Source organism: Salvelinus fontinalis, chromosome 9 (genome assembly GCF_029448725.1).
Source record: "Salvelinus fontinalis isolate EN_2023a chromosome 9, ASM2944872v1, whole genome shotgun sequence".
Classification (NCBI taxonomy): domain Eukaryota; kingdom Metazoa; phylum Chordata; class Actinopteri; order Salmoniformes; family Salmonidae; genus Salvelinus; species Salvelinus fontinalis.
The window spans coordinates 28,932,818-28,945,109 of record NC_074673.1 but is presented as its reverse complement, the minus strand read 5'-3'; the positions used below and the strand labels follow the sequence as shown (position 1 = coordinate 28,945,109).

Genomic DNA, 12,292 nt, shown 5'->3' with positions numbered 1-12,292 from the left:
TATACGAATTTTACAAAAATTGGTGCTTTTTAAAGAAAAACCTTGATTTTTTAAAATGAATGTAAGCATACTGATTTCTCCGCATTTCCAATTTAGTTCAGGGTAACACTACTAATAAACCTTTAAAAACGTTAGAAATAAATCAAAGAAATGTATTGTCCCAATGCATATAAAAAACAGCAATAGGATTAAAGTATATCTCAGAAACTTTAATTTTGAGTCCATGTGATACGATAGTCCTCAAGGGTTGCCAAGAAAATCATGCTGAAACATTGTATCTATAATGAATAATAGAAAATGAGAGAAATTCCTTCTCCAATAGAGATCTGGAAATAAAGGCAGTGATATGTATCAGTATAGTATCAATCCCCAACATTGCGATATCATTTAGCTGTGAGGTCGTTCTCAGCTGTCAGGTCCAGCTTGATAGCTCTGTACAAACTGACAAAGGACTCTGCCCACAAGTCTCTCTGCTGGTCTGTGGTAGCGTTGGCCAGCCGCTGGGCGGTGTACACCATGGTCAGCACAGTGCGCTCAAAGTCCTCCAGGCGCAGGTGGCCCATGTGATTGGAAAGGTCAGAGGTCAGGCGACGGATATCAGAGAGTGTTTTGGGCAGGATGTCCTCGCAGATGACTTCCAGCTTTTTGGTCTTCCGCAGGGAGGCCAACTCTTCGTCCTGCACGGAGAACAGAGTGTGCTCGTCTCCAAACTGCAGGCCAGCCAGCAGGATCTACACAGCACAACCAAAAACAGTAGACTCATTACAAACCCATATTTTTGGTTGCTAACTCAGAGGATTCATACAATATTTGCTACTGTAGTTATCCAAGGAAAATGTCTCACCTCAAATAGTAAATTGACATCCTCTATGGAGTTCTGAAAAGTGGGGTTCACCATTGATGCCATCCCTCTCTTCACTCGAACAGTTGATGGGTAAAGGACTGAAAGAGGGAGGGAGAGAGAGAGAGACTGTTATCCAACCTATTACTTTCTCTTTAACTCTTGCCCAGGGTTTCATCATGCGATGCGGACCATGTGGCTTGAACCAGATGTATTGCATATTAAGATGAATTCCCGAGACAAGGCTAACATACAGTACACCTTGCATGCCGTGACAGGTACTGTATATAACAGGGTAGGCTTTACAGCCATAATGTTCACAGACATGTGAGGACTATAGAGCACCCCACGGTTCAGTTTGAGAAACCTGAAATGTATGACCTTACGAATGTCTCTGATCAGCAGACTGTAAGAAATTACTTCTTGCTTCAAAGGCAGAGAATTCAAAGCAGAGAGGCACATGGGATACCAGAGAGAGAGTAGAGTAGGAGAGAGAGAGAGTAGGAGAGAGAGAGAGAGAGAGTAGGAGAGAGAGAGAGAGAGAGAGAGAGAGAGAGAGAGAGAGGTGGAGAGACTGACTTACTGACTGACTTAGAGATGAGTCTGCTTTTCATAAATAGACAGAGCTCACTTACCAGAGCAACATTGGACACTGGTTTTAAGAGTGAGTGCTAACCAGAACATGTGACCTGGTCATAGCAGGACACTTCCCAAAGAACATTTCACCTACTCATCTTTTGAGTTGGTTTCACATGGAACAAGGACCACCACTTACTGAAATCTGCTATCTGGATTCTCATCTCAATTCAAATATAGGATTGTAAATCATTCTATGACAGGGTTTCTCAACTGGCAGTCCGCCGGCCAAATTTGGGCCGCGAGTGGTTATATTCCCCCCACCTAGGTTTTTTGTTGTTCGATTTTTATTGTTGGACATAAAAGACTATAAAAACCCAGGATATCAGCTCCAAGTGATTTTTTATTCCCAGCATAATAGAGAGTCGCGATCGTATACAAAAGCAAGCAGGGTTTGAAATGATTATGTTTTTGTCAAATATCATATCTGTTTGTGCTTCTTCCAGTGAGTTTGCAGTCTACAAATTATTTGTAATTATGTTCCGGCCCCCTGATCATCCGTTCAAGAAAAAATTGGCCCGGGGCTGAATCTGGTTGATGATCCCTGTTCTATGACATCAAAGCTATTCATATTTCTGCAAGTCCACAAATATTGTAAAGACACAAACCGGTTATGCTGAACAAGCATTGTTACTGTACATGACAGGGGGAAAAAATATAGAGAACAAAGAGAGAGAGGGATTGAGAGCGTCAGTGAAGACACTTGCCAGCTGGTCAGCGCATGCTCAGAGTATGCATTCTGGTAATCCATCTGGCCCTGCGGCCTTGTGAATGTTAATCTGTTTAAAGGTCTTACTCACATTGGCTACGGAGAGTGTGATCACACAGTCGTCCGGAACAGCTGCTGCTCTCATGCATGGTTCAGTGTTGCTTGCCTCGATGTGAGCATAGAAGGCATTTAGCTCGTCTGGTGGGCTCAAGTCACTGGGAAGCTTGTGGCTGGGTTTCCCTTTGTAATCCATGATAGTTAAGAAGTCCTGCCACATCCGACGAGCATTAAAGCCGGCGTAGTACGATTAGATCTTAGTCCTGTAATGATGCTTTGCCTGTTTGATGGCTTGTCGGAGGTCATCGTGGGATTTCTTGTAAGATTAGTGTCCCGCTCCTTGAAAGCAGCAGCTCTAGCCTTTAGCTCAGTGCAGATGTTGCCTGTAATCTATGGCTTATGGTTGCGACATGTACATACAGTGACTGTGGGGATAGATAATAAGATGGCGCCGACCGAGATGGCCGCCTCGCTTCGCGTTCCTTGGAAAATATGCAGTATTTTGTTTTTTTATGTGTTATTTCTTACATCGGTACCCCATGTAATCTTAGGTTTCATTACATACAGTCGGGAGGAACTACTGAATATACGATTAACGTCAACTCACCATCGTTATAACCAGGAATATGACTTTCCCGAAACGGATCCAGTGTTTTGCCTTCCACCCAATACAATGGATCTGATCCCAGCCGGGGACCCTATGCGACGCCGTAAAAACGTAGCGGACTCTTGGTCAGGCTTCGGAGACGGGCACATCGCGCTCCACTCCCTAGCATACTACTCGCCAATGTCCAGTCTCTTGACAATAAGGTTGATGAAATCCGAGCACGGGTAGCATTCCAGAGAGACATCAGGGATTGCAACGTGCTCTGCTTCACGGAAACATGGCTAACTCAAGAGACGCTAACGGAGTCGGTGCAGCCAGCTGGTTTCTTCACGGATCGCGCCGACAGAAACAAACATCTTTCTGGTAAGAAGCGGGGCGGGGGGGTATGCCTTATGATTAACGAGACGTGGTGTGATCATCATAACAACACACAGGAACTCAAGTCATTCTGTTCACCTGATCTAGAACTCCTCACAATCAAATGTCGACCGCATTATCTACCAAGGGAATTCTCTTCGATCATAATCACAGCCGTATATATTCCCCCCCAAGCAGACACATCGATGGCCCTGAACGAACTTTATCTGACTCTTTGTAAACTGGAAACCACACACCCTGAGGCTGCATTCATCGTAGCTGGGGATTTTAACAAGGCTAATCTAAAGACAAAACTCCCTAAATTCTATCAGCATATCGATTGTGCTACCAGGGCTGGAAAAACCCTAGATCATTGTTATACTAATTTCCGCGACGCATATAAGGCCCTCCCCCGCCCCCCTTTCGGAAAAGCTGACCACGACTCCATTTTGTTGATTCCAGCCTACAAACAGAAACTAAAACAACAAGCTCCCGCGCTCAGGTCTGTTCAACGCTGGTCCGACCAATCTGATTCCACGCTTCAAGACTGCTTCGATCACGCGGATTGGAATATGTTCCGCATTGCGTCCAACAACAATATTGACGAATATGCTGATTCGGTGAGCGAGTTCATTAGGAAGTGCATTGACGATGTCGTACCCACAGCAACGATTAAAACATTCCCAAACCAGAAACCGTGGATTGACGGCAGCATTCGCGTGAAACTGAAAGCGCGAACCACTGCTTTTAACCAGGGCAAGGTGACCGGAAGCATGACCGAATACAAACAGTGTAGCTATTCTCTCCGCAAGGCAATCAAACAGGCTAAGTCCCAGTACAGAGACAAAATCGAGTCGCAATTCAACAGCTCAGACACAAGAGGTATGTGGCAGGGTCTACAGTCAATCACGGATTACAAAAAGAAAACCAGCCCCGTCGCGGACCAGGATGTCTTGCTCCCAGACAGGCTAAACAACTTTTTTGCCCGCTTTGAGGACAATACAGTGCCACTGACACGGCCCCCTACCAAAACCTGCGGGCTCTCCTTCACTGCAGCCGAGGTGAGTAAAACATTTAAACGTGTTAACCCTCGCAAGGCTGCAGGCCCAGACGGCATTCCCAGCCGCGTCCTCAGAGCATGCGCAGACCAGCTGGCTGGTGTGTTTACGGACATATTCAATCAATCCTTATCCCAGTCTGCTGTTCCCACATGCTTCAAGAGGGCCACCATTGTTCCTGTTCCCAAGAAAGCTAAGGTAACTGAGCTAAACGACTACCGCCCCGTAGCACTCACTTCCGTCATCATGAAGTGCTTTGAGAGACTAGTCAAGGACCATATCACCTCCACCCTACCGGACACCCTAGACCCACTCCAATTTGCTTACCGACCCAATAGGTCCACAGACGACGCAATCGCAACCACACTGCACACTGCCCTAACCCATCTGGACAAGAGGAATACCCATGTGAGAATGCTGTTCATCGATTACAGCTCAGCATTTAACACCATAGTACCCTCCAAACTCGTCATCAAGCTCGAGACCCTGGGTCTCGACCCCTGCCCTGTGCAACTGGGTCCTGGACTTCCTGACGGGCCGCCCCCAGGTGGTGAGGGTAGGTAACAACATCTCCACCCCGCTGATCCTCAACACTGGGGCCCCACAAGGGTGCGTTCTGAGCCCTCTCCTGTACTCCCTGTTCACCCACGACTGCGTGGCCATGCACGCCTCCAACTCAATCATCAAGTTTGCGGATGACACTACAGTGGTAGGCTTGATTACCAACAACGACGAGACGGCCTACAGGGAGGAGGTGAGGGCCCTCGGAGTGTGGTGTCAGGAAAATAACCCCACACTCAACGTCAACAAAACAAAGGAGATGATTGTGGACTTCAGGAAACAGCAGAGGGAGCACCCCCCTATCCACATCGACGGGTCAGTAGTGGAGAAGGTGGAAAGTTTTAAGTTCCTCGGTGTACACATCACGGACAAACTGAATTGGTCCACCCACACAGACAGCGTCGTGAAGAAGGCGCCGCAGCGCCTCTTCAACCTCAGGAGGCTGAAGAAATTCGGCTTGTCACCAAAAGCACTCACAAACTTCTACAGATGCACAATCGAGAGCATCCTGTCGGGCTGTATCACCGCCTGGTACGGCAACTGCTCCGCCCACAACCGTAAGGCTCTCCAGAGGGTAGTGAGGTCTGCAGAACGCATCACCGGGGGCAAACTACCTGCCCTCCAGGACACCTACACCACCCGATGTCACAGGAAGGCCATAAAGATCATCAAGGACAACAACCACCCAAGCCACTGCCTGTTCACCCCGCTATCATCCAGAAGGCGAGGTCAGTACAGGTGCATCAAAGCAGGGACCGAGAGACTGAAAAACAGCTTCTATCTCAAGGCCATCAGACTGTTAAACAGCCACCACTAACATTTAGCGGCCGCTGCCAACATACTGACTCAACTCCAGCCACTTTAAAAATGGGAATTGATGGAAATTATGTAAAAATGCACCACTAGCCACTTTAAACAATGCCACTTAATATAATGTTTATATACCCTACATTACCCATCTCATATGTATATACTGTACTCTATATCATCTACTGCATCTTGCCATCTTTATGTAATACATGTACCACTAGCCACTTTAAACTATGCCACTTTATGTTTGCATACCCTACAGTACTCATCTCATATGTATATACCGTACTCTATACCATCTACTGCATCTTGCCTATGCCGTTCTGTACCACCACTCATTCATATATCTTTATGTACATATTCTTTATCCCTTTACACTTGTGTGTGTATAAGGTAGTAGTTGTGGAATTGTTAGGTTAGATTACTTGTTGGTTATTACTGCATTGTCGGAACTAGAAGCACAAGCATTTCGCTACACTCGCATTAACATCTGCTAACCATGTGTATGTGACTAATAAAATTTGATTTGATTTGATTTGATTTGGGATGATGTCATCGATGCACTTATTAATGAAGCAGGTAACTGATATGGTAAACTCCTCAATGCCATCGGATGAATCCTGGAACATATTCCAGTCTGTGCTAGTGAAACAGTCCAGTAGCTTAGCATCCACTTCATCGGACCACTTCCGTATTGAGCTGTCATTGATACTTCAGAATTTTTGCTTGCAAGCAAGAATCAGGAGGATACAGAGATGATCAGATTTGCCAAGTGGAGGGCAAGGGAGAGCTTTGTATGAGTTTCTGTGTATGGAGTAAAAGTGATCTAGAGTTTTGTCTCCTCCAGTAGCACAGGTGACATGCTGGTAGAAATGAGGTAAAACGAATTTCAGTTTTCCTGCATTAGGTAATCTAGCAGTTAGGAGCGTTGGGCAAGTAACCGAAAGGTTGCTGGTTAGAATATCCGAGCCAACTAGGTGAAAATCTGCCAATGTGCCCTTGAGCAAGGCAAGAGGGACCCTAATTGTTCCTGTAAGTCGCTCTGGATAAGAACGTCTGCTAAATGACCAGAAAATATAAATATATTAAAATCACTGGCCACTAGGAGCGCTGTTTCTTGTTTGTTTATGGCCCTATACAGCTCGTTGAGTGTGGTCTTAGTGCCAGCATCAGTTTTTGGGGATAAATAGACAGCTACGAAAAATTTAAATAGCAGACTTGGTCAGAAGCCCGTAAATTGGCAGCTATCCACTGCAGCTCCATTCAAATGTCAGACAGAGGTGCTGTAAACGTGCAAAGGGTTTGAATATTAAGAAATTATTCGTAGTGTTTTGTACACTCAGTGTGCATTGACAAGCAAACCTTATTCAGATGTTCTTTGAAAAACAAACTCTAATGAGGAAATCCATTATTGGACGTGAGCACATTCCCGAGTGCACATACCAGGAATGAAACTTTGGAATACTCTCTCCAGTGCTTTCTTTGGTGTTTACAGTCAATCCAGCTAACGAAGGCCCTGAAATAGTACTTGTTTAAGAAGGGCTGATAAGTTTAGAAGAAAATCATCAGGAAGTGAAGAGGAGTGCGTCATAACAAAGCTATCGCTTGCCAGTTGGAAACAGAGATGGGTCCTAGGACCATAGAGACAGGAGCCATGCAGTAGACACTTAGCCAAACGAAGGGTTCCGCATACAAGCATACACTCTTAGAAAAAAAGGTGCTATCTCAAACCTTAAAGGGTTCTTCGGCTCTCCCCATAGGAGAACCCTTTGAAGAACCCTTTTTGGTTGCAGGTAGATCCCTTTTGGGTTCCATAACAAACCCTTTCTACATGGAACCTAAAAGGGTTCTACTTCTACCTGGAACTGAAAAGGGTTCTACCTGGAACTGAAAAGGTTGCTCCTATTGGGACAGCTGAAGAACCCTTTCGGAGACTTTTCTAAGAGTGTACTAGCACATACTGTATATGTTGTCCATCGTGGGCAAAACTTTCCATATATTTTTATTCACACCCCAAAATAGTCAAATGTTCTACATGGAGATAAGGTTTTTGTTTGCCTTTATTTTAGTACATTCAGCTAATAAGATTTGTTGATGCCATGATGAAATCAAACAATTCATGCTATTTGATCACTACTTTTCCATTGAGGTAATTGAGATTGCTATGACTTCAGAATGTGTGTAATAGCAAACACAAAGTTGATATGATTTCATCAGATATACCAGAGCATGTCAAACAATGTTCTAGACACTCCACCCATACAAAAATAGTAGAGCCAGGAGAAACAAATATCAACAAATATAATCCAAGAAAAGCTAGAAAGACAGTACTCCTGAGCTGTCATTGTACTGATTGAGCCTCAATCCTCTCATTCTAAGAACATGTTTTTCTGTATGATCCAATTGCCACAACACATCACATAACAATATCTAGAATAACCAAAACAAAAACTACAAAATACCTAGTTTAGCCAGATTCAAGACAGCTTTGAAAACTTTCTGGTGGTGTGTTTTTCATTCTTCAGGGGCCTATCAGTTTCCTCCTGCAGTTCATATTTCAAGCCCTTTCATTGTTTTCATATCAGAAACAGATGCGGATAGTTCATACACACATTGAGCCCAGTAGCCGACACATAAACCGAAATGGAACTTTAAACATACAAGTCGTTAAGGACCATAGTTTAATTGTGCTAGAAAATGGGACCCAACTGTTCTGGAGGACCAGAAATGTGAGTTCTTGGCAGCTACACCTGTACACTATTAGAAAAAAATAGGCTAACTAGAACCAAAAAGGGCTCTTATACTGTCCCCATAGGTCAACCCTTTTAAAAAACCTTTTGGTTCCTGGTAGAACCCTTTCCACAGAGGGTTCCACATGGAACCCAAAAGAGTTCTAGCTTGAACCAAAAAGGGTTCTACCTGGAACCAAAATAGATTATCCTATGGGGACAGCTGCAGAACCCTTTTAGAACCCTTTTTTCCAAGTGTATATACAGTACAAAAGAGTTCTCCATTCTATTTCTTAGAAATTATCTGGATTTTTCTGATGTCAAATCATTTATCCAACCAAGTACAGCACTGCTACAGTTGCTCAGCATCATTAAGGTCCATCTGTAGGGCACTTGAATTTCAGATGGATCGAAACAGCTGGAGAGAAAACAATGATTTCAATGACACTCCTTTAATTCTAAATAAACACAGAAAAAAATCAAAAGACCAAAATATCCCCAGTACACTCCCCACCACACAGCTTGCACGTTGTTGTGATGTATGCAGCATGTTACAGCTGTGCTGGTGGATGCTGCTGCTGGATCTGTGTACATACTAATCAGTAATGTTAACACATACTGTTGTGAAATTACTTTGCTCAATCAGAGGTTACAGCTGGACAGACAAAGCACAAAGGACAGAATTAAATGTGTGACTAGGCTAACTATTGATTGCAGTTTTCTGTGTGATGGGGATGGAATAGGGTAAGTCTATATTCTGTATTAGTCTTCTGGATTTGAGACGGCGATGCTGAGGCCAAGAGAGAAGCATATGTAAAATGACTTTAGCTTGACATTTGACACCAGGAATGATATTGGACTTTGTGACTATCATAACAGAATGGTCGTTAATCTGTCCTTTCTCTGGAATAAGAGCATTACATCTATCTTTCCATCACTGGATACATATTCTAATCCACAATGAGCTGATTCTCAGTAATGCCTTGAATTATTTGGCAGAATTACTGTTGAGTTTAATGTAGCATCTGGGAATGAGGTGCATTCCTATCAATTATATTTATGGACAACTACTGCAGCAAAACGTACCCTTTAAAAGGGCATATGCACAGGTTACAATTACACAGCAACATTAAACATAATCATTGCATATAAACATACTGTAAACTGTATACCAATTCCAATTGAACACATTAATATGGGTGAAGATATTCTTACCTTTGTTATGCCGATAAGTGGCACATGTGTTGATATTGCAGTAGAATAGTGCAACAATGACCATCTTCCAGGGCATCATGGTGACCTGGCATCCACCTGGCATCCAGTAGCCAGGGTCAGACTGGACAGAGCCACAGGTCCAGGACCACAGTCACTCCACTGGGAAAAACCTCAGACCATCCCACAACTGCTCTCCTCCTTTCTGAAATCCTGTGTCACTATAGTACCCTTCTCTCTCTCTCTCTCTCTCTCTCTCTCTCTCTCTCTCTCTCTCTCTCTCTCTCTCTCTCTCTCTCTCTCTCTCTCTCTCTCTCTCTCTCTCTCTCTCTCTCTCTCTCTCTCTCTCTCTCTCTCTCTCTCTCTCTCTCTCTCTCTCTCTCTCTCTCTCTCTCTCTCTCTCTCTCTCTCTCTCTCACTCTCTCTCTCTCTCTCTCTCTCTCTCTCTCTCTCTCTCTCTCTCTCTCTCTCTCTCTCTCTCTCTCTCTCTCTCTCTCTCTCTCTCTCGCTTTCTCTCGCTTTCTCTCTCTCTCAAACCAGCTGACACTGTTGGTGCTGTCATCTGGCAGTCATCAGACCCAGAGAGACACGTCTACTTCTTACTGTTGCCTCCTTGTCCTCTTCTGACCGTAAGCGCGCCTTACGATCATTTCCTCTTTTCTCTTTCATAATCTTCCTTTTCTCTTCTTTCTCCTTCTCCTTAATGCTGAACTGTCCTCCTAGTTCTGATCACGTTAATTACATTGATGTTAATAAGTGCAGTCCAGTTTCGTCTGTGGAACATCTTGTGTTCATCAATAATATACACTGAGTACACAAAACATTAAGAACACCTGCTCTTTCCATGACATGGACTGACCAGGTGAATCCAGGTGAAAGCTATGATCCCTCACTGATGTCACTTGTTAAATACACTTCAATCAGTGTAGATGAAGAGGAGGAGACAGGTTAAAGAAGGATTTCTAAGCCTTTAGACAACTCAGACATGGATTGTGTATGTGTTCCTTTCAAGAGGGTGAATGGGCAAGACGAAATATTTAAGTGCCTTTTAACAGGGTACGATAGTTGGTGCCAGGCTTGTGTCAAGAACTGCAACTCTGCTGGGTCGGTCATGCTCAACAGTTTCCGTGTGTATCAAGAATGTTCCACCACCCAAAGAAAATCCAACCAACTTGATAACTGTGGGAAGCACTGGAGTCAACATGGGCCAATATAGGTGTGAAATTCTTTCGACACCTTGTAAAGTCCATTCCCCGATGAATTGAAGCTGTTCTGAGGGCAACAGGTGGGATGCAACTCGATATTAGGAAGGTGTTCCTAATGTTTTGTATAATCAGTGTATGTTCCCTTTTTGTTTAATAAAAGCTTTGAGGACATATTACTGGACTCTGCCATGAGTTTGAGGTTTGTGAATGGATGAATGCAAGCATTTATTGTTGTCCAGACTGCTGAGCCATGTTTCTGTATCCATGGTCAACATTAGTTCTGCTTGTGCTAATGAGAGGATCCTTGGGAGGGTTGGAACTTGGAACGTATGTGTCTGTGCCAGGAACACTTCAGGGAACCAACCCAGTTTTGTTTTCTGGGAGGTGGAGTGTGGAGACTTCACACTCCAAACACACAACCCAACACAGCATATTGTTGCTCTACAAATGAAATGTATTATTATTATGATTATGATTATTATGAGTATTATTATTTATTACTAGAGATTATAGCTATCCAAACACACAGTGGAATGGACACAGACACACCATCTGAAGAAGCTTCTTCAAAGAGATCCTATTCCAAGGCTGGCAGTAAGATCACCAAAAGAAGAAACATCACTAAGAAGAAATGTGTGATTTAGTAGTGTTATGGAATTTGTTTCATTCTGTGCAACTTATAGCTAACAATAGTCGTACAGTAAATTAAACGTAATTCAGAAAGAGCTCAGTTTTTCCTTAATTTATAATTCATCCTCTGATTCGAAGTTAAACTCCTCTCTCTTTAGGACCAGTGAGACACTCTCATACTGATGAGATGTGGCCATCATGAAGCTGCCAGGGAATGCAGAGACAGTGTTATAGTTGGAAAGATGGAGGGCCACCATAGAATCTCTAAATTAGAACACAATAAGTTGGACAAACATTCTATTCTCACAGGGGAAATTTAATTTGTTTTTGGTCACACTCCAATTCAAAGAGTTGCCCTATGTAACGTGGTTTCTTCTCCTAGCCCTATTAGTAATACCACAGTCTATGTGAGGATGTGAAATAATTGATATGTGAGTGAATATTTATCTAGTTTAATTGAATTCATAGAAAAGGGGAGAAGGTAATTGTCTTTATGCTGTTACAGTAAAAGGCATGTCCAAATAGACATAGCTTTGCAGAAAGTATGGTTGAAGTAGAAATACAGTTATCTATTGTAGAAGTACAGTTATCTATCGTAGAAGTAAAGTTATCTCTTGTTGAAGTACAGTTATCTATTGTAGAAGTAAAGTTATCTATTGTTGAAATACAGTTATCTATTGTAGAAGTACAGTTATCTATCGTAGAAGTAAAGTTATCTCTTGTTGAAGTACAGTTATCTATTGTAGAAGTAAAGTTATCTATTGTTGAAGTACAGTTATCTATTGTAGAAGTACAGTTATCTATTGTAGAAGTAAAGTTATCTATTGACAAACTTAAATATGTGAGGAATTTTCTTCAGGACATGCCTAAGCACTGACAG

The 12,292-nt window shown here is 43.2% G+C and overlaps 1 protein-coding gene across 1 annotated transcript; it reads right to left on the bottom strand.

Moving 5' to 3' along the window:
* Positions 1–188: 188 nt before the first annotated feature.
* Positions 189–9,850, bottom strand: LOC129862379 (protein FAM180A-like). The gene is made up of 3 exons (XM_055933978.1): positions 9,581–9,850; positions 845–942; positions 189–731 (listed from the first exon to the last, which is right to left on the bottom strand). Exons 1-3 carry the CDS (start codon positions 9,681–9,683, stop codon positions 384–386), a joined length of 549 nt encoding a protein of 182 aa, XP_055789953.1. The 5' UTR covers positions 9,684–9,850; the 3' UTR covers positions 189–383.
* Positions 9,851–12,292: the final 2,442 nt, after the last annotated feature.